This window comes from Lissotriton vulgaris, chromosome 6 (genome assembly GCF_964263255.1).
Source record: "Lissotriton vulgaris chromosome 6, aLisVul1.2, whole genome shotgun sequence".
NCBI classification, from domain to species: Eukaryota; Metazoa; Chordata; class Amphibia; order Caudata; family Salamandridae; genus Lissotriton; species Lissotriton vulgaris.
In genome coordinates, this window is record NC_141694.1 from 1,414,323,699 (window position 1) to 1,414,346,491 (window position 22,793).

General features: G+C 43.6%; 1 protein-coding gene across 2 annotated transcripts in view; it reads left to right on the forward strand.

Annotated features, from left to right (window-relative positions):
• The window catches only part of HECA (HECA ribonucleoprotein granule regulator), a 242,980-nt gene that overhangs the window by 166,554 nt on the left and 53,633 nt on the right, over positions 1–22,793 (forward strand). For both annotated transcript variants that reach the window (XM_086927562.1, XM_086927561.1), the window contains exon 3: positions 20,153–20,307. In XM_086927562.1, coding sequence (XP_086783688.1) covers positions 20,153–20,307 — 155 coding nt within the window. The remainder of the gene's footprint in view (positions 1–20,152; positions 20,308–22,793) is intronic.

Consider the following 22,793-nt stretch of genomic DNA (forward strand, 5'->3'; position numbering starts at 1 on the left):
TTTGACACTCTGCTTCCATCAAAGTCTACCTGCCTGAGATTCGTGGCCAAGGGTTTCATGTCGGTGGGACTTTGGGTGAGGAGTTTTTATTTTTCTCTGTCAGATTGTTTTGTTAGGGGAGCTTGTAAAGGGTCTGTGTCTACGCTCGCCTTTGTTTTTTTTCAGGGGGTTTTCTCTCTGGTGTACCCAGTTGTGAGCGTGACCATCTTTCTTTGCTACTCTGCTCTTTATTCATCTATGCCATGCTTTTACTCTAAGGGAAGGGGATGTGGCATATAGTAGCATTTAGTGGTTTCTTTCCATCCAAAATTTAGCATGTTATTCTATTTCTGCTCATACTTATGATTATAGTATTTCTGTTCATGCTAATCATACCTCATGCAGTACTTGTTGTACATTATTTATTTGTGTACTTCATTTTTGTACTTTTATGCAAATGTCACACTTGAGGTATCTTTGTCTATGTTTTCTTCTTTCTTTTCTCATTCTCTAAGGAGAGAGGATGTGTAGTAAACTACTTCTCTGTGGTGCTCTACTGATTAGAATGTTGATGACATCATAGAATGCCTGGGGTGACTCTCTGGCTCTTAACGTCAGTTGATCTACTCAGGCTGAGCTGATGAGAGCTGGCTCCTGGTGGGGTTTTATCTGTCTTACTTCTGTACCTGTAATCTTGGAAGGAACTTACATTAAAGGAACCTATATCTACAGTGGACTCTGTCACTTCCTTTACTACAGAATTCATCCACAAATTCAGGGAGGCCATTTCGAGGAGGATCACTTGCCACCCTAAGAAAACTTTTTTATCCAGCCAGTGCCTTAAGAACCGGTTTTGGTGGAGCAACGAGTTGTTGCCATTTTTTTTGGGCGGGCAGTTACTATGGTAGGGTTGGTGGTGGTTGCTGCAGGTTTTAGCACCATTTAAAAGATAGAAGCTTTGTGGTATTAGTCGTACAACGTTACTCCGAGGAGCTTGAATAGAAACACCTGTTCTGTTCCACTATCCACTTAAACTATCTCTGGTTCATCATCTCCCTCAATTCTCAGGGTTTCGGGAACCTTATTTTCCCATGTCTCTCATGGAGGGTCCTAGTCGGGAGAAAATCCACATCAAGATCATTAAAAGGGGGCCTGGAAAAGATAGGGTGGCTCTTTCTTTTTCTTGCAGGCGATTGTGAACCCAGTTTGTCGTATGGAAGGGCAGTCAGAACAACATCTACTCAGCAGCACACTCCACTTTCTGCTTTGCTCCTACCTCCGGAAGGCCAGAAATAACAGACTCTGGTTGCTGTTGAATTTCCTGTGATGCAAATTTGATTTGCTGCTGCGTCGATTTAGTTTCCGATTCATTGCCTTCAGCAATAACTGCAGCGCTGAGACATCTGTTTTGGTTTGGTAATGGTGGAGGTGCTGTTGTTGGGCCAGAAGTGATCCTCTTCCCAGCCTCTTCCTGCTTAGCGTAGGGTGCCGGAGGTATGCTGCATTGCCTGAAAAAAGAATGATGGCTTAATGCTAGTGGTGACATTGACAACAAACTTCTCCTCAATGGCCATTTTCATGGCAGAAATTTCCTTCTTTAGGGCTATCTTCTTCTTTACTTCGTGCACGGGTCAGCACTGCAGCATGAGCAGAAACACTTAGCAGAGAGGTATCTGGACCTCTGTTTCAGCTAATTCACAGGCTTCTCTCCGTCTCACTAAAATCCTCTTGTGCCAGGACACATAGGTCCCCTATCAGGGTTGGGGGTGAGGGCAGGCTCAAATCTTATAAATGAATAAATAGATGCTGTACCTCTAGGGTGCATGGAGCCCCTGTGGATGGCATCATGGGGTTCTTTGAGAGGCCCCATATGCCTTGGACACCTCTTTGACTCCGTTAGTAATATCCTCTTGCAAACCTGCAGGCATGGGAGACAGGCAGCATGTTAATACATTTATTCATATCTGGTATCCCTCCAGTGTACATGGGAGGCAGGCAGACATCAAATAAATTAATTAAAAACAACTGTGTACCAAATCCTACTGCAGTATGCCACTAACAAAAATAAATCTATCAGAAAAAATATATTGGAGAAAAAAGCAAAACAATAACAAAAATGCCTTGGTTTTCTATTAATATCTAAGATGCACACTTTCACATTCTCTCTCACTGTCTCTCTCTCTCTCTCTCTCATCAAATGGCTATTGCCTCATGGCCAGCAAAGAAGGAGGCACAGAGAACATGGCTGACCTAGCAAGAGCTCCTTCCTCTCACTACACAAACAAAAACGATTGCACAAATATACACCACAATGTAATGTGGCATGTCTGTGAGCCTAGTACACCACAAGAAAAGAGCCAACAATAAATCCAACTGCAAACCAAATGGAAACACAAACAAAAATGGTGGGCAAGTACTAGGGGAAGAAGAAAGGAAAATGTCTAGCTACATGGGCCTGGACGTCTGGGGCCACCACTCCCCTAGACACCAAGAGGCACATACAAATAAAAATCCTTAGCACACAAGCTGCGAAAAGTGAAAAAATGCAATCTAAATGACTTCCAAGGCCTACAGCAGACTATGCCTCAATAAGTAAAATGCACCAGTGTAAAGACAAATATGGACAAAATTTGCAAAAACACAGGGAAAATCTGGAAATAATATTAACCGTAGGCCTCCACCATTCAATAATGTACATTATCCCTTAATCTCATGTGGGCCTGCCTGCTTCCTCCCTAACTTAAACTCCAGGCCATCAGCAAAAAATAAACAGAATGAGCAAACATAAGAAAAAAGCAGCAAAATTAGCAGCGCCTGCCAACACAAACATTTTTTTTTTTAGTCCTCATCAAGCAAAGAATTTGAATACTGGAGTGTTTTAGCAACTTGACCACCTAATAGGAGCCTTTTTGACTAGCTGTACCTTCTGTAGCCCTTCCCCGACACCTAGATCATTTCTAATCCACTTGGGGGTATCCTATCGGCTTTTTAGGCGTCTCTTAAGCAGCATGCCCACTCCCCAGAGGTTGTATTCTGTAACCAAAACTTCAAAACTGAAAGTGTGCCTAATCAGAGGACCTCGCGAGAAAACCACATCAAGGATATTTACTCCCTTTCCAACCAATGCTGTTCCCAGTTATTCCAAAATTCCAGCCTTTTGCTATGTTTCCCCGCCCTATCCAGCTTGTTTATCCTAATGACTGAATTTAACTATTCTTCCACTGTAGGGGGGTTGGGGTTAACCCATTTTATACAGACCTCACGTCTGGCCACTAGCACCAACATAAATAACAGATTTCTAAGACATTTGTTAAGGCTAGAAACCCCTGTATCTTCAATTTTCACCCCAACACAAAAATTTTGCAACAAACTCCACTCGAATTACTTGATTTTCCAGAAATATTAAAAAGTCCAACTTTCAAGGGTAGAGGATGTAGCAATTTTTAGACAAAGGAAGAGCAATGCTTTCAGTCCAAAATACCAATCCAAAACGACCGAAAAAAATGATAAAGCACAAGACGAAGTTGATACTGTACGCACAGTAACCTCACTCTTTACGGCACTTACTCTGTGCAACCCCCAAAAAACATAAAAAATATACATTTCATGCTCAAAATTTACTTGAGTGGCCCGGTTGAGTAAAAATGTTAACGCATTCAACAAATGGTTCTCACGTTTGGGCCGCTCGCACTGTTACCATACATCGATTATGTTGTTTGCATGCTCCCACTATAGTATTTTCTGCCCTTACTGACATCTTATTTATGCAAGCTAAAGTAATGGTTTAAACTCTGATGTTATGTATAACTTTTGAAATGCAAAAGTCCCGAAATTATGCCAAATTATGCAGACATAATGAAAATTACACATGGGCCAACTTTTGAAATGGGAGTTACTGCATTAAGAAGCAATGTTAAAACCTCTTTACTTGATTTATGATATCATGCTGAAAAGAATATTAAAACTTGATCTTTACAACCTAATTTGGAAATGGTTGTGTAAGATGTGCAATAAGCAGCTAGCTGTTAGCATTTGTAAACAAGAGTGTACTCTATATTTAGCAAGAGTTAAAGGTCATTCTCCACCACTCGTGTTTTGTTTTTGAGGAGATGCTCTGCCTGCTAAGGGTATTTACAAACATTGATGACAATAGAGACCTTCCCTATCAGTTCGCTCTTTCTCTTGATCCCACGCATCTTTGCTGCTGTCTACTACCAATATGAGGCATTACAGTGGGAATAGGACCCAAAATTACAAATTTCCCCACATAATGCCTCATTTCTTAGCGGCCAATGAGGGTCCAACTCGTAATGGGCTGCATCCAGTAACGCCACCCCCAACCCTACCCGGAGGTTACCGGGGCTTCTGGTATTGGTAACCCTGGGATAGGGAAATAATGGCCTGTTTGCAGGACCACTCCTAAAGAAGGCCTTTTCACTTAACACCGGGTACCTTAGTCCTAGGGATATTATAAATTATATATTTCTTATCCTTTCCAATCATTGGGTTCCTCCTCACTGGAACAACTGTGCCAGACCTATTCCGAAAAAGGACTGATTCACAGGAAGGGTTGGATTTGAAGATGAAGGAGGCCATCCAATGTGGATGTGAATCCAGCGTCACTTCCTGGAAAAAGTCTTGTTGAACCTGTGACCATAGGGAACAGGGCCCGGCTGTATCTGAGTTGGAGTAATTAGTTGTATTAAATAGTATCTGAGTTCTAAAGACTCTACCACCCCAGAGTAAGCATGACTGCGCTCCCTCGCTACCATTGGAGAGTCGCATGTACACAGGAAATAACTTGGTTATCCCATTTGAAGTGCAGTAGTACGTGAGGCCCTTGGATGCTAGTGGAGCATCGCAGTGTCCGCCACATGTTCTGCCCATTAACCACTGACTGCCCCATGACATAGGGAAATGCTTCTCAACTGATGTTCCAACTTTCTCTTCCATGACAAGTGAGGCGCCCTCTTGTTCCCTTTAGTGGCTTCAATCATTAGCTTTATTGTTAAGACAGGTAGATGGTCCCCGAAGAAAAATAAACTCAAAGTGACCTCTGTTCTATAGTCTTGGCATTGGCAAAGTTGTGTCACACATTCGTAGAACTTGCATTTGCTCTTAGTCCTAGAAAATGTGTTACTACTTTAATTCACATGTGAATCCCTTCCACAGACCCCTCTTCACCCACCATAATACATTCCACAGAAGCCCCAGTAAATCGCCAGGTATCCCATTATTTGTAGATTTACTCCTGTTGTCTGGATCCCTCTAACTTCAGACAATGCAGTGCATGTTTCTTAGCAGCGGTCAATTAACACAAGGCAGTGGCTAGGCAGAGACTTCAGCATTTAAGTAAGACCCAACATATCGGCATGGAGAGGATTTAAAATGATGATCTTTTACTTTCCCTATTTTCAGTGGTGCTTTCACTTTTTGGAATCTAAAATAAAAGAGACGTCATTCAAAATTAGATACAAAAGTTATATGGAGAATTTACAATAATTTGTATCTTACTCTCAGTTTTATCAGATATTGTCATTGCCAGAAGAAGATGCAATTTATTCTGTTAAAATATCCAGCAGTGGTACTTCCACCCCCCATCATAATCGAAGGATATCCGGTCTCATGGTTGGAGGAACTGAGCAACATTGTCCACAGACGTTTCTTCACCATCTTTTAGTGTCCCAGTCCTCCTGTCGATGGGGCAGAAATGCGCTATAAAGAACTTGTACAATGGGGTTTAAACAGGGTGAGTAAATGTGTTAGGATTTATGTGCTGACAGGCTGCATGAGGAACCAAGGCACAAAAGAACACATTTTCAGCTTCCCATTGTGCACTTTGTATTGAGAGAAGCCCCTGGGTACTTAGAACATACATTCCCTTTTACGTTCCTTTGAGAACCAGTCCTTTTGGCTGCCCCATTCTACCTTCTGGTCAACTCCAGGATAAGGCATTCAGAGCTGCTCCAAGTAATATGGCTACCGTCAGATCTGATGTTACAATTCTTGAGAATCCCACCATATAGTGTGCAAACCTCCGAGGGACACTATAATAGAGAATTCCCTGCCCAAGACAACCGTTGGCTTTATCCGCGTTCTGGTTTGCTGTCTGATCCCTGTATGCACAATGGGATTGTTACAAAGGTGGTCGTCAAGCAGAAGAAGCACAGATTCCAGATGGGTTCAGGTAAGCTTTATTCACCGTCTCCACTGCTCCAATCCTGTCACAGGCTAGGCGCCTCACAAGCATCGCTGAATATTCAAAGGCACCCTCCAGAACCCACAGTGGGAACGTTCCAGTTAACGTAGGAATGGAGGGGGGAGGAGGAAGGTACCAAGTGGAAAGAATAAAATTGCAACACATCTTTCCCCTTATGGAAACAACAGGAGGAGAAAAAGAGGTGCATAGAAGGAAAGATTGAAAGTCCAGAAGGAGAGAGAGTGAAACGTGAGGATAGCCAAAGAGAAGTAAGACTTTCTGAAGAAAACTATTCAGGTGTCCATGACATAGTCTTTATGCCAGACAGGGAATTTAGATTCTCGGCGAGTCGTGAACTCTCTTCTGAAGATGCAGACAGCTGACTGAATCCTCAGCAATATCGGGTTGTGGCAAGAGTAACAAAGTTCTCCAGAAGACCAGAAGGGGAGACAATGTGTCGCAGGATTCAACGGTGAGGCGGCTTGTAAAAATATTCAAAACAATACCTTAAATCAGAATGTTACAGCATGTGATACATGGAGTAAAGAGAAGGGGAGAAGACGGAGTTTGCCCCCCTTACGCAAGCCAGCTCGTCACCAGTGTTACAAAAGTGGTCAGCAACCAGAAGAAGCACAGATTCCAGAAGGGTTCAGGTAAGCTTTATTCACGGTCTCCTCTGCTCCAATCCTGTCACAACCTAGGTGCCTCACAAGCATCGCTGAACATTCTAAGGCACCCTCGAGAACACACAGTGGGAACGTTCCACTTAACATAGGAAGGGAGGGGAAGGAGGAAGGTACAAGTGGAAAGAATACAATTAACAACAGGGATCTTTTCATCTTCTTCTCTGGACATGCTGAGGGCCTACAACTAATACACATTTTGATTTTGGCCTAGTCATTCCTGCTTTGTACTTTCTAGACATTCATAAAACGTCTCATACTGTACACCTTCATAAAAGCATTCTGAGTCCGCATGTAACCTTGTGTTCCAGAGGGCCCCTCTCCCTCTGGAAAAGCTCACCCCTCTATTCTGAGTTTGTTTAAGTTTCTTGACAGGCCCATAGTTGACGTGGCCCTAGATGGATTCCTCAAATTGGACAGCGATAGAGCTGTAAGAAAGAAGGTTACCGCCACATGACTCACTACTTTCATGTGGGACACCACGACCTGTCTTGAATTTAAGTTTTTTTAAGTCCGCCCGATCAAGAAAAGGCTTTGTCGTCCCTTCCAAATACTTAGAGAACCTGCCCGCCCTTGCGAACAGGACATTATCCAAGTGGCCAGGGATATGTGCTGAACTGGAGTGGAATTACAGAAATCAGTTTCTGATTTGTCTTACAATTCTTCTACTTCTCTGGGTTGTTACTGTGCATGTCTGTGTTCCAGTGACGAAACAAGATTCAAACACTGGCTGCATCTGCAAAGCTAGAGGAGTTAAATTTGACTGATTCCATTGAAAGATATTACTACAGATTCCAGCCTTCACTTGAGGCAGAGACTTGTGAATCTAATCTCAGTGGGTTGCTACTGCAACAACTAGGAGGTGAGATTTAAAGACCAGCTATCATATCATATCATATCATATCAGCTGTGCGGAGGGCGGACAGGTGAGAGCCACACACTTCAGGCACTTCCTGCTTTCACTGGAGCGGGTAGCGCTCTAGTGGTTAATATCAGGGGCTATTTAGGCTGAGCACCATACACAGAGCGGTCGCGGCAAGAGACGGTGGCAGAGTCTCCAACCCCGCTTGCTGAAATTGGTACAGCGCTACTAGCGATTTAATGCTGGAAAGCGACTTTGAATTTTATATGCTCACAGCTTTGCTTTGCGTGCAATTGGGCAATTTTAAAATGTATTCACCGTGTGTGTGTTGACTAAAAACGCGCACATTGTTTTAAACTTAACTGCACTTCCTGGGCTGATCACATAGCGCTAGAAGTCATCGCGGCGAGGAGTGGTGGTTCAACTCTACTTCCTGTCCGCCTCGTTCCGACAGGGTAATTATTACCGTTGTGCGGAGGGCGGACAGGTGAGAGCCACACACTTCAGGCACTTCCTGCTTTCACTGGAGCGGGTAGCGCTCTAGTGGTTAATATCAGGGGCTATTTAGCCCTCGCCCCCTCTGGAGCGCGCAGCGATCGTGCGCAGCCGAACTCCCGCCGAAGACCCGCCAAAGAGCTGCCCGTCCGCGCCCATCCGCGCCAGGACGGTGCCAGGAGCCAGGGGCTATGCTCCACGCAGATACCCCACAGAGAAATATCAGGTATTCCGCCTCAGATCTTCTGGCCTTGAAACCAGCCCACCCACCATACTGCATTAATGGTAAATGGCCAATTCCAGAAGGCCCGTTTTCTTGCAATAAATGCCACTTTCAAGCCAACCACCAAATTCACTCAGAACCCACGATCTTGGAGGCAAGCAAACACAAAAAATGGACTAAAATGCCTATTACTGAATGTACGTTCAATGCCCAAACATCAACTTCAGATATGGGATTTACTCCACACATCTCAGCCAGATCTGTGTTTCCTGACGGAAACGTGGCTTAAACCCCATACAACCCCCGCTATTACGATAGGAATTCCTACAGGGTACAAGTTTTTAAACATGGACCGACCCATTAAGACAGGAGGCGGATTGGCCATCATATATAAGGAACATCTGAAAGTCACCATACTAGAAAAAAAATGTTGTCCCACACTAGAAATTATAACTTTCAGAATCAATCTCTCTACTAAAATAGCCAAGAAAGGAGCACTTATATACCGCCCACCTGGACCATGTACAGGGTTTTCCCTTGCCCTCATGGAACTGCTAGCCCCTTACCTCAGAGCCAAAGAAGACTTTGTTCTCCAAGGAGATTTTAATATACATGCAGATAACCCAGAACTCACGGAAACAAAATCTCTGCTCGCTGATATGTCCACGATAGGTCTAGAACTCCAGAATTCCGGTCCAACTCATGAAGGGGGACACTTCTTAGATTTACTCTTCTCGAACTGCCCCACCTTGCCCTATAAAACTACCTCTCAGTTGGATTGGACAGACCACTATCTGCTAGAATTTGACCTCCCTATAACAAACAAACGGCCATCCAAAATAACTCTTCCTCCAATATGGCGGCGCAAGTGGCACAAAGTCACAACAGAAGGATTGCAGAAGATCTGGAAAAAACCCAAATTCCATGAAACAGATAAGGTAGAAGATACACTAAATTCAATGATTCCCTTATAGAGGCAATAGATATGCTAGCCCCGCTGAAACTGCATAAACAATTCCCCACACACAAACAGGAGAAATGGTACACAGAGACATTAAGAACTGAAAAGCAAGGGTGTAGAAGACTAGAAAAAAAATGGAGGAGGTCACACCTGGAAGAGGATTGGAAAGCTTATTTAGAAGCTCAATCAAAATATTATAAAAACATCAGAAGGGCCCGCAAGAACAGTCTGGCCCAACAATTGTCAGAGGCAGGAAATTCCTCGAAGGAATTATACAAGATTCTTGAATCCTTTGTAAAACCCACAGCATGTGTGAGCTCGGATGACTTCACACTGCCACTCTGTAATGAGATATCCCTGTTTTTCGAGAGTAAAATTGATACTATATATGATAAAATCCTGAAAGCCACCAGTACCAACTGTGGCAACCCTGTCCCCACTACACCGCAACAAAAGAAAGTATCTTTACTCTCTTTTCCCCCAGTCTCCGACACCGACCTCCCCCTCCTATCCAGCCACATAAAATCAGGCTCCCCTAATGACCTCATACCAGCTAAAATGATGGCTCCTTTAAACTCCTTCCTAGGCCCATTTATACAAACCATTATAAACCAATCCCTTAGAGAATGACAGATACCATCAGAGTGGAAACAAGCAGTAGTCAATTCCATTCGGAAAAATACCACACTTCCCTGGTCTGACCTATCTAACCAGAGACCCATCTCCCTCCTACCCTACCTCCGTAAACTCACCGAGAAGCATGTTAACACCCACCTGTCGAAATACATCGAGGCAGCGGAGGGCCTGGACCTATCCCAATCTGGTTTCAGGCCCAATCACAGCACTGAATCAGCCCTCCTCTCCGTGACCGATAACATCAGAATGTCACTGGATAGGGGGGGCTCAGTGATCTTGGTGCTGTTAGACTTGTCCGCTGCCTTCAACACGGTATCACATGAGCTTCTTCTCGAAAGACTGAGTGATGTGGGGGTAGGAGGAACGGCTCTATCATGGCTGCAAAGCTTCCTTTCTGGCCGTACTCAAGGTGTCAGCCTGGCTCCCATTCTTCACCCTCAAGGGTGTTAACTAAGGGAGTGCCACAGGGCTCGTGCCTTAGCCCCACGCTTTTTAACATTTATGTGGCCCCCTTAGCAAATCTGATAAGATCTTATGGATTCTCTCCGGTGTCATACGCTGATGACACCCAGCTCTTGTTTCCCTTTCAAACTCTCACACCGGCAATTCAGTCAACCTTTGCGGATGGGATGAGAGCAGTAGCGCATTGGATGGCTCAGAATTTCCTCCAATGCAATGTGTCCAAAACCGAGGTCATGCTGTTTGGGGGGGGGGCAACTCTTCTTTGGCCCCCAGAATGGTGGCCCCTGGAGTTAGGCCCTGTCCCCAACCCCAAACCAATAGCAAAAAACCTTGGCGTCAAACTAGACCAGGCGCTCTTGCTCAAGGAGCACACCACTCAAGTGGCAGGTGCTTGCCTCCACGTGGTGGGGCTACTGCGACGCGTTTTTCCATTTCTGCCAGACAATCATAGAAAAACACTCATACAAACCCTTATAATAAGCAGAATGGATTACTGCAACGGTCTATACTTATCAGCAAATGAGGAACAGCTGGATAAACTTCAGGTTGTCCAAAATACGGCAGCTAGACTGGCTCTCAATGCCCCTCCCAGAACACCTTCCCGTCCTCTACTTCGCCAACTTCATTGGCTGCCAGTAAAGCAGCGTATCAAATTAAAAATTTGTAGTATGATACACAGATGCTTGTTTGGAACTAGCCCCAAATACCTCAAAGAAAAATGTGTCCCTTACACCCCCGGACGTACTCTACGTTCAAGCAACCATCAGCTGCTACAGGTCCCAAAGATAAGAAGAGCCAGACAGGGCGGTCGAGCCCTGTCTTACAAAGGACCTATCCTCTGGAACTCCTTACCCACTGAACTGAAACAGATCAGTAATCTTGAACCCTTCAGGAAAAAACTTAAAATTTACCTCTTTACCCTGCCATAAAGCTAGTCAACTTCCCCCGTACAGCTCAAATCGTACAGTAAACTGTCCAGTATAAGCAACAGCGCAGAGATATCCCTTCGGGAATTGACTCAGGCGCTTTACAAGCAAATAAATAAATAAATAAATAGATGGACGAGATTCTAAGTCATTGCAGGATAGTAGTTATGACAGACAATTATCGCAGCTATTTTGCTTGAACCTCTTTGTAAAACCTCACAGCCCTGGGTGTGTTTCTATTGTCAGAAACTGCAGAGAATGCAACCTAATTGTAGTAACGTTGAATGTAAGAGCATCACTCAAGGCTTTCCTTTGGGCGAGTCAAAGACAACTTACAGATCTTCCCCGGGTTAACTAAATGCAGCATCTAGAGCAGAGCACAACAAATCTATTTGACTTCTCTGTATCAAGCTTTGCAGATCATGACCCCTATGTTAGAGAGAGAATATGTTCATGCATTCTTGAAAGGATGTCTCACTGAATTTGTTACTTGGTCTTCTCATTTTTAGCTTAAGTTTTCACTTTATCTAGCTTCAGTCGATCTTAAAAGAGGTGATTTGACACATAGAAGCTCTTGGCCACCAAGACCGTCAGGCAGGTCCCAAGGATGACCGTACACTCTTAAAAACAATTACATTCTTATAGACTTCGTGTCTGCCTTAGCTGGACATGCACGTTGTTCACTGAGATGACTGCGGGTGCTTCCTCGCAGGCAACCTTATATTTATTCAACATCACTATATTTTTTGTGTAGACTTGGTCATTATCCAGGAGAGCCTTCTTACCTCTAGTGTTATCAGGTGGTTTCTTAGTGTGGATTCCAGATGATGCCAGGGCCTTTGTACTTAAATGGTTAGGTTCTTCCTGTAGGAACCTCCACATGCATCACTCAACTCCATCTGCAACTACATGGAGTTGTAGATGGACCGCAACATCTCTGCTTGTTGTCTAGACAGTAATGTGAACATCAGTCTTTTTATTCCTTGGGTTGAATAACCACAATTTAATAAAACGTTTCTTTTAATGTATCATGCACATCAATCTTTGAGCTATTATAGTAGTTGGCGATACATGTGTATTTTATAGCTATTGGGTTTCTGACTATTTAAAAAAAAAAAAATCAGTGTTCCCAAGATATCCATCCTGATCTCAGTAATCTCAGTAACATCCCAGATGTCTGCGAGTTCAAGAGTTTGTTACCCTCTTACAGATGCATAAGTGCCTTAAAAATTATCTTTCCCTTAGGCAGAATAGCACTATATTGCTGGGGCCTGAGACAGTCGTCATGTTACTTTAAATCTTTAAATGACTATATTCTGTGGAGGAACTCTTCTTGGTTACTAGTTCTTCTTTCCGTCAGTCAGAGAATCTGAACTACAAATGTACTGAGGTAATAAAGCGGTAGTACAGGGTGTATGTAGTTACCGCCCTATGCATTGTTTCTCTCACTACTGGTTTGTAGCGCATCAAAAGAAAGTGAGATCTACATGTGTTGTTTCTGTCAGTGGGTTCTGGCGTTAGAGAGATAACCCCCTTTTTATGATGTGCTTTCTTATGTGTTGCACCGGGTAGAGACTAGTATCCCAGTGGAAGCCTGCATACCCCATCTATATTCCATATAAGCCAACAGGAGCTTGCATCTTTCCTCCAGACTTCTGTAGTTGAACATCACTTTGATGGGTTGCTTTCACCTGGGGCTAAAACCCCATCGATTTTGGGATGTAAATCATCAATAACAATCATACTTTTCTGTAACATGCCTACTTGCTATGAAGTACCTGTGCAGTGTTAAAATGATATGCAATAGTTCTTTGTTAAAGTAAATATATATTTTTTTCAATACACATGGCTGCCTTGTTTAGATGGTAGCTAATTTCTTTTATTTTTGTGACATAGCATTGGAATAAAATATTTAAAAAACAATGGCATATGCTTGCTAAGACTAAACCCATTGGCTTTGCCAGTGCTTGTTTTCTTGTTGCTGTTGCATAGAGTGTATCTCTAAATTATAACGTCTGTCTTATCTTAAAGTTTAAGGAGTTGCTTCTGCTTGGGAGTTTCTAGGTCCATCAACTACAACCCAACCCAACCTTTTTGTAGTTCAAAACAATTCTGCTCCTTTATTGAACCGCTTTCTTTATCCCTTGTAATTTGACTCTACTCTGAACTAGGCCTGGGTGGTAAAATCCGCGTAGAACGCAAAATTGCCTAAAATTCTGCGTTCCACGACTTCTCAAAATGTTTTGCTTGTTTGAGGTCTCAAATGCGTGTTTGCGAGATATTTTCCCCCGAGCACGCAAACAGCGATTTCGAACAGTAAAAAAGCATCGCGAACAAGCAAATCCGCGATTTCTGCGTGTTTGAGGATATTTTTTACCATTTCGCAGAGATTTGTGTAACGCGATTACGCAAATTCCGCCCACCCCTACTCTGAACCACTGTGCTAATACAATAGCACCTCTGGCATCATTCTTATCATAATACTTCTCACACTTTTCCTGGTGAAAGCATAATTTCCTCTGTGACAAGGAGTAGTTGTTTTTAAAGTTTTTCCCATCACTTTTACAAATCTTTCAAGAGATAATATTTAAGTTAGCAAGATGTTTTAGGCCCCTGCTCCTGAAGGCAGATCTTTTCAGTTTTAGCCAACCTTTTTTAGTATTCCTTTCTCTTTCTGCACTTTAATTATTCATAGGCTTCATTTTTGGTGTTTTTTTTTTTACACTTTCTGTGCATCTTACCGTTAGCCTTATTTTGATCACGTAGGTCTTCTAAATGAAGTGCTGCATATCTTTGACCCAGAAAAAAGAACTATTTTTGAGTGCCCAGCAGCTGCACAATCCCGTCGCTCGTCCCCATTTGCGCAACGTCCCTCACATATCTTATATTTTAATTTACAGTTCGGAATGTCAGTAACCCGTCTTGGAATGGAACATTTTCCTTAAACTATTACAAAAAGAATTCAACGATTGCCGCTGAGCATCCATGCACTGTGGCCCTTTTGGATTTTTTTGGATTAAAATAATTCTAAAATGGCCGTAGTTCATGTTTCTTTTTTAGGGGGGATGAAGAAAAACGATTCCTAGATGGCCACCTCACACCAACGTGCAAATTGAAGCTATAACTAAGTATTTCAAATGATCCACTTCGCAGCCTGTCTTCCCCAGTGTTTTCTGTTAGAGCTTTTGTGGTATCTCCCACTTAATAGTGAAGGTATGTTTATCCACCACCCTCCTATTCCTTTGGCCGCCTTGGAACGCGTCGTGGTGACATCATTTAGAATGTCACGGCTGGGAGCGTTCCAAGGCGAGCGCCCGTGATTAGCTGTCAACGGAGTGTTGACATCCTGTCAGCTGTGGCTGGGGTCGATGTTTCTGTACTTCAGAATCCTTCAAATAAACCTTCTTTGGACCACCTCACCGGTATCTTTCTCTTTCTTAATGAGACGCTACACTGGCGACGAGGATCAACGAGACTAAAGAAAGACAGATTGGGCCCCAGCACGCAAAAAAAAAAAGAAAACCGGAACAGAGCGGAAACCAGTTGATACGCTGGCCCACCTTGACAAAAAGGAAAAAGAGGAAAATAGCCAACCGGGAGTGACAAACAGTGAGATGCGGAATTCGCCACTGACGAGGGAGTAGGACGAGACTCACCCGCTCCGCATGTGATCCAGCAGACTTTCACGGAGGTCCTACCGGGAGTAACTAGCAGTGGGATGCGGTATTCGCCACTGACGAGGGAGTAGGACAAGACTCACCCGCTCCACCTGTGGTCCAAAAGACTGTCACGGAGGTCGGAGCTGCCATCCCCTCCAGCAAGCAATGTAAAAGTACGTGGGAATACCTGGGCAAATGTTGGACTTAACCCAGTGAGTGGAATCGTGGGCTGATTGGGATGCGCATTTTCCAACGCAGCGTATCAGCATAGTGACTTGAAGGGCAAACGGTCACTTTGGCAAGCAAAAATTTGTTTTTTTTTTAAACCAGCTAGTACTGTTTTATGAGTTCACAGCGTAAGAAGTGCTGGCGAAGCTATTGCATCAATGGAGGGATGAGGCAGCAGGATCTGGCGGCGATTGTTGTGCAGGAGTAAGTGAGGAGCAGCTGGTGAGGGGCGACACCGCACGACGCATTGTGCTGGCAGAGATTGTGCGACCTCAGCAAAACCACCCTGCTAGGTCTTTGTGGGTTGTAGATCCTGACTAGAGCCTGGGAACAAGCGGTCGATGTGTGAGGAAGTGCAGTCGCCAAGCAGTAGGAGACTTATTGGGAACTCTTACACCACACATTGGAGAAGGTAGCCTGAGGTGACTGGGGGTGTGCCTTCACTGTTCCCTGGCAGTTCCTGTCGCACAAAGGGAAATGGAACTGTAATAAAAGACAGGGACCTTGCTTATTGTGAGAAAGACCTTGCCAGGAAGCATTCACAGTGAGGAACAGCGCCATCCAGTGGGCTCCTGGGTGTACTACCCTCATCTGCCAACTTGTAGAGAAAACTGGCATTGTGAGGAAGAGAGACTTGTAGAGAAAACTGGCATTGTGAGGAAGAGAGAATTGTTCGCAACTTCGTGCGGATATAGCAAAGTGTGACTATTGTTTTTTTCTCTTTGTGTAATCCCCATCTAGACACGCATAGTGTGGTTATTGCGAATTCACAGTGGGTGTATTAGCAAAGCAGTTTATCTAGGCAAATATGCAGAATGTAACGCCCCCCCTTTCTTTTTATCAAGTCCAGGGGAGCCTGCTATTAAGTAGAACAAAGGAAGAAGGTCTTCAGGAACTATGCAGTTGTCTGTGGACCGAATATGGGTTTGGAAAGAAAAGTAGCATTGCTATCGTACTATTTAGGGTTAGAGGGAGAAGATGTGTTGGAGGATCTCCAAGAGCTAAGTGCACATGAAGCTAGGGGGTTGAATGAATTCGAAATTAGCCTAAAAAATAGGACTTACATTACCTTCCCAAAACTAGCACTATTATGAAAAGATACCATTTTGGTAAAAGAGGGCAGAAGGAGGGGGAATCGATCGAAGACTTTGTCTCAGATCTACGCAAACTGGCTGCCACATGCAAGTTTGGGGGTGCGTGTTAGGAAAGAATCAGAGACCAGTTTGTGTTAGCGTGCATAACTGAGCGTGTGCGTGAAGAGTTGTGGCTAAAAGATGACCCACCACTCAGAGAGGCGCTCATAGTTGCCAAGCAAGTGGAACACATGATGCAGTGTGTAAGTGAAATCAAACAAGACAGTGAAAGTAAGGTCAGCGAGAGCAAGGGCAAGGTGAGTGAAGTGGTGGCAGAAGGCGACGGAGTGTTGGCAGTCAAAGAGCAGAAGATTGTGCAGAAAGAACAGAAGGAGAGCAAAGTAAGATGGTCTTTCAGAGGCAACTGCTATAGGTGTGGCAAGCAATGACACATGGCGAGTGACAAAGATTGTCCTGCGCTGAAATACACGTGTAGTAAGTGTGGCAAGAAAGGTCACTTTATATAGTACTGCAGGAGTGGTCAGGGATATAAGAAGTAAGGGAAGGATAACGGTACAAGGGTGTGCGATGACATCGTCCTGCAGGTGCAGAGTGGACAAGTCAGCAATCCTAAGGACACCATAAAGGTTGAAGAGACCAGGGTGGAGGCTATGTTTGACTCGTGTTCCAAGATTACGATCTTTAATGCCAAAGAATTTGAAAGGGTGGCTAAAGGAAAACTCAAATTGAGTAAAATGGATGTAAGGCCGGGGGGCTACGTGGACAACCCATCTACATGAAAGGTTATTTCTGGGGCACAGTAGGCTACAAGGATAGACTGACGGTATCTAAGATCTATGTATCCTCAGTGGGGGACAACATACTGGGGTGGCAAGCCCAAAAAGAATTAGGGGTATACCTCAACCCTAACAAAACCCCACAGATTTTAGAGCAGGAGGTAGGTGAATCTTGGGGAAGCATCGAAGAAGAGTTCAAGGAGGTTTTCAGTGGGGAACTAGGGTGCTTAAAGAACTACTCCCACAAGATAAAACTGAAAGAGCATGCAGTACCAGTAGTAGCAAGAGTAAGGAACCTCCCCATAGCAATCCAGGAGGCAGTTAGAGCTGAACTAGAAAAACTATGCAATCTAGGGGTCATAGAACCTGTGGAGGCAACAGAGTGGCTGGTGACATCATTTAGAATGTCACGGCTGGGAGCGTTATAAGGCGAGCGCCCGCGATTAGCTGTCATCAGAGTGTTGACAGCCTGTCAGCTGTGGCTGGGGTCGATGTTTCTGTACTTGAGAATCCTTCAAATAAACCTTGTTTGGACCACCTCACCGGTATCTTTCTCTTTCTTAATGAGACGCTACAGCTTTCTTTCACAGTATCCTAGCATTAGATTCTGGAGTTGCCGCGTGCAGTGTTCTCATTGAAGAACCTGCCTGAAAAGCAGCAGTAGCTCTGTGACACAAGCCTTTTGTCTGTGCAGGAAGGTAATCCTGCCCCGATAATGCGACTCCATCCTTGAGCATATTTCCTTTGATTGTAGGTCGCCTTCCTCTAGGCATCTATCAGAGCAGGTCAGGCATGCTCACCGCTCTGGCAATGTAAACTGAAGCTAAAGTGAACATGCTTGAAAGATATACTTCCAATTATGATTAGTTTTGGTCCTTCTTAAGTGGAATGCAATTTCACTGCTTATTTCGTGAGTTAAAATACTTATCAGAAGAATTATGAATGTGCATAGTTGTCATAGCGCGTCTCGTCATGTCCTGTCTGTGTGTTGTGCTCTGTGATAGGTATCGTTTATAGTGCCTGTGCACTAACGAAAGAGTGACAGCCACGAGACCGGAATAGGGAATTACACAAACATCCCCAGGAGGATTTGTGTAACCTAGGTTCGACTAGTCTATTATTTTTTGTCAACGACAGAGTAGCCACAACTAGTAGAAGCTTCCCTGACCGTCAGTATGGAACCTGCATTTTCTGTGTACCCTATGTGCATTAAGCATACTTTAATATGTGTATTTAAAAATATTCAGTGAAACGAATTTATGAACTTTTTCCTGAACAGAGATGGAGGGGGAGAGTCCAACGGGGCAGCAGTGCCATGTTTGCAGGCACATTTCAGTGGCTCTTCAAATTACTTTTTAAAACTGGAATGGCTCACTCTTTAATTTGCAGTTATCATGTCATCAACCCATCTGTGGTGATTCTTCACTCAAATTTTTGGGGGGAAATACAGGTTTAGGCTTGCTAGCTAATAGTTGCAAGCATCTATTTTGAGGTGCAATCTAGGAAGAATACCTTATTTATTCAGTGACATGTGAAGGGTGTGAACATGGATGGCGGGATGGCGCACTGAGTTAAGACATGGCACTGACATCTGCTGTGATCTGCAGATCACATGTTTGAATCCCATGAAGTCAAAATCAGCTTTCAAGTGGGCCAAGTTCAGTAAATTTAGTACGATTAAATTGGGTAATAGTTACATCTGTCATGTACTTAGCTTAAAATTTGCAGAAGTGCTGTTTACAAGCAAGCGTTATCCGTAGTACTAATAGTATTGTTGTTTTATCATACGTAAGTTAATATTCAAGTTATTCAATATCAAACTGATCGCCTATAAAGTTCAGCTTGTACTCCCTCGTTGTTACTGGTGTTCCTGTAGCTGTTGCCTCTCACAAACTATAGATGTTTACAGACTGGTGGATGTTTACCACATATCTTAACCTCCAGTGGCGGCTGCCTGCGATGGAGAGTGGTGAGGCGGGCAAAAAAGTAAAATAGATTAACATCATGCCGACATGCATTACATTATCATTTTGAAGTTAAAATGTTTAACTTTAAAATGGTAATGTAATACTTGTCGGTGATTTAGGGATACATACAGACAAAATAAATTAATAAAAGGAAATTAAAGTCACTTACTTCCGTCCTTGCTCCGGTGTTGTTCTCGCCTCAAGTGAGCCCCAGCCCGGTCCCCTGACCAATCCTAATGCTGCTCTCTTGATGTGTGAGGATAGCACCAGGATTGGATGGAGCAGGCTCTCTCAGCGCTCCAAAAGGGGCTACAGGTCTTTACTCGGTCTCAACCCTGCTGTCCAAGACAGCAGGGTTGAGAGGCTTAAAGTGTGCATGTCTGGATGGCAATCGCAAGACCGTGGCCAAAGAGACATGTGCATTTTAAAGTACCAGTCCAGCACTCCCCTCTGCTGCTTCCAGTCAGCAGCGGCCCAGGCTTGTCCTGAGATTCGGCTGGGGACGGGGGATTGTGGAGCCAATGAAAAATAAAATGGTAATCATGTTTATTACCATTTTAATTTTCACTAGCTGCATTTTAACTAGTGGGGCGACGCTCCTCAACCTTAGCGGAGGAGAAGTCCCTGCTTAACCCACAAAAGGCAGATGTCTACCTAAACTTGAGGGTCACCTTTCTGCAAACCACAGAGCACATCTGAACCATGAGTGCAATTGTTGTGGTCGAATATGAATTGAAAGCAGATATTTTGTACAATATGTCTCACTTCTTCAGGTAGCTGGGTATTGATGGGATGGGTGAGTTTGCTTTCTGACATCCTTTTTAAGATGCTCTTGTACCGTGCATTCAGGGTAGCAAGGTTTCCCAAAATTGGGTCAGAGGATCCGCAAAGTAAGGTATGCATTCTGAAATATAAATGATGTCTTTAAATTAAAGCAACTGTGCCGGTTACGGATTCATTAATTTTTACCTGAATACATTACCTTTTGCTTTTTTCCTGCAGGAAGGCTTATGCACCTGTATGCGGTTTGTGTAGACTGTTTAGAAGGCGTTCACAAAATCATCTGTATCAAATGTAAATCCCGATGGGATGGCAGCTGGCACCAGTTGGGCACAATGTATACCTATGATATCTTGGCAGCCTCTCCATGTTGTCAGGTAGGTATTATGCGCGTTATCCATATAGCATGTTGATCTTCCAGATACTGTTTGGCATAGTTCATTTGTTCAGTGCACTGCAGTTGGTAGTAGATGTGCTGCGTTTTTCTTTTGAGTAAATGTCCTTGGGCTAGCCAGTTTACTCTATAGAAATAAAAACAGCCATACTATCGATAATTGCTCAGTACATCACTCACTTTTACAGCTGCCCACAGGCACTGGCAGAGATCCTAGATGATACAGAACACGAAGGCCTTCAGGCACTCCTGTATGAGTTATAGGTTATACACCTCAAATTAGGCTGATTAGATACCTGCGCGTGGCGGGAGCGTTTTGCTGGGGCTGTAAAAGTTGGACAGAGAAGTGTGGGAAGGTTCAGTACGTACAATGAGCAGAATTAATACCATCATGCCTGAAAAGGGCTGAATATACTTTATTGGGTTCAAAGAATGGTTCCTTTGCCAATTATAAACAAGCATTTGCATTGCAATAGGTCTTGCATTTGCTATTGCCATTGTAAATGGCAATGCCTTTTATTTATCTGTTTTGCTAATTAACACATAAATAAAAGGCATGATCATTTACAAAGCCAATAGCTCAAACTCTTGTAAAGGCGAGACCGATTTTGTTTTAAAGAAGCGACTGCCATTGTCCTAGCTACTCGGAAAGTGAAAGCATGCATGGCACGCTGAATGCTGCAGAAAAGCATGTCGTGCCTGCAGTAGGAGAAACTCATTAAAGAAAATAGTGCTTACAGACTAAAAGAGACGTACCGTGTAAAAACCGAAAAAAAGGGGCAGTCCTCATGGAAGGTTACAAATGAAGACAAGGGGGTACTAAAGATGGACTAACAAGCCTATTAACGAATCAGAAGCCAGCATTTACGAAGTATAATGACACAAAACAATGACAAATATGGGCGGAGTGTGGGCGAGGCTTCTATTCTATACTCCAATACAGCATGCCACAGAGCAGCGCATGCACTGCCCTGGCTCGAACTAAAAATGTGTTCTTTGTCTTTACTGGGGGTTTCTATCTAAGTTTAATAGTAATTAGGGGCTTGGAAATTTCATGGAGCTTTATTCTTAACTTAATGCAGTTTTTTTATTTATGTCCAAAAATTCTTTATTTCGGTCTACAAGACCATAAAAGATACATGTAATATACAAGCTGACAACATTTAAAAAAAAAAGAAAAAAAGAGTTACATTTATAAAAACACATTTACATTTAAAAGGAATAACGCGTCATTCTAGGAACGATGAGGGAAAAAGTCTTTCATAATCAGGAATAAAATAGACATAAATTGATGAAAGCACAGTCCATGAATATAACGACAAGTTCACACTTGGGGGTTTTGTGCAATTAACAGTTTTTTCCTGATGAGCCACATAGCCATGATAAATTTCGCCACAGCAAAAATGACATGAGGCAGAGTACTGGTTTTTAAAACTCTATAGGCATCTATGTAGCTCCTGAAACCCAAATTCCTGCAAAGAGGGACCAACCAGTACTTCCTGGGTCTATGATATGCAGGACAGAAGAAAAAAAGATGGGTTTCTTTGTCATCGTGAGAATTACAGCCAGGACAGGATTTATCATCCCTCTGAAGCCATTTGGAGGTAAAAGTTTTGATCGGTAGAGTACCAACCCTCCACTGTATAAACAGCTTCCTAGCAAGGATTGGGAAAATAATGTCCATAAAATCCTCAAACTCATAAGAATTTTTGCATTGCAGGAAACGTTCAGTTAGGGTGCCGTTATTGGTCGATGTCATAAGTAAATCGAGGCTTTTTTGCTTGTATATTTGGACAAGTCGTTTCCGGGATAACCTTTGGCAGCCTGCTTCAGGCGCTTCCCAGAGTTCAGACAGGTTTATCCGATACAATTCCTTCTTAACAAAGGCCAGCCAGGGAATTCTATCTCGTTGATTCAGGGCCAATACATGGGTGAGGTCACTCCTGTAATGTTCAAGCTCGCTGGTGGACCAGAGCCTGTGCCAGAATCTTACTGGTTTAGACTCCAGCTCAGCAGCGATAGAGGGTAGACCCCCGTCCAGTCTCAGGGGAATCAGGGGTGTGTCACGGGGGAGAGCCAGTAGGCGTCTGAGAAAGATATTTTCTACTCTTGCGAGATCCCGACCTGCTCTGTACCCCCAAAGCTCACTGCCGTACATTGCAGCCGCCTTGGCTTGCGTTTTGTACAGTTCTAGAGCCGGACTTATGGGTTTATAGGTTGATGTATTTGCAACCTTCAGGATTGCACCAGATAATTGGGTCAGCTTTAGCCGAGATTTCACTATCTGGGGTTCCCAGGATAAATTCTCGTGCAGAGTCACCCCCAGATACTGAAAAGTTGTGACCCTTTCTAAGCTAGCCGTGCCCAGAGTGGGATTTGGTCTGCTCTTAGGTGAGGGATTAAAAATCATGAATTTGGTCTTCTCTGTATTGATCTCTAGACCATGTTGTCTACAGAAAAGACCAAATC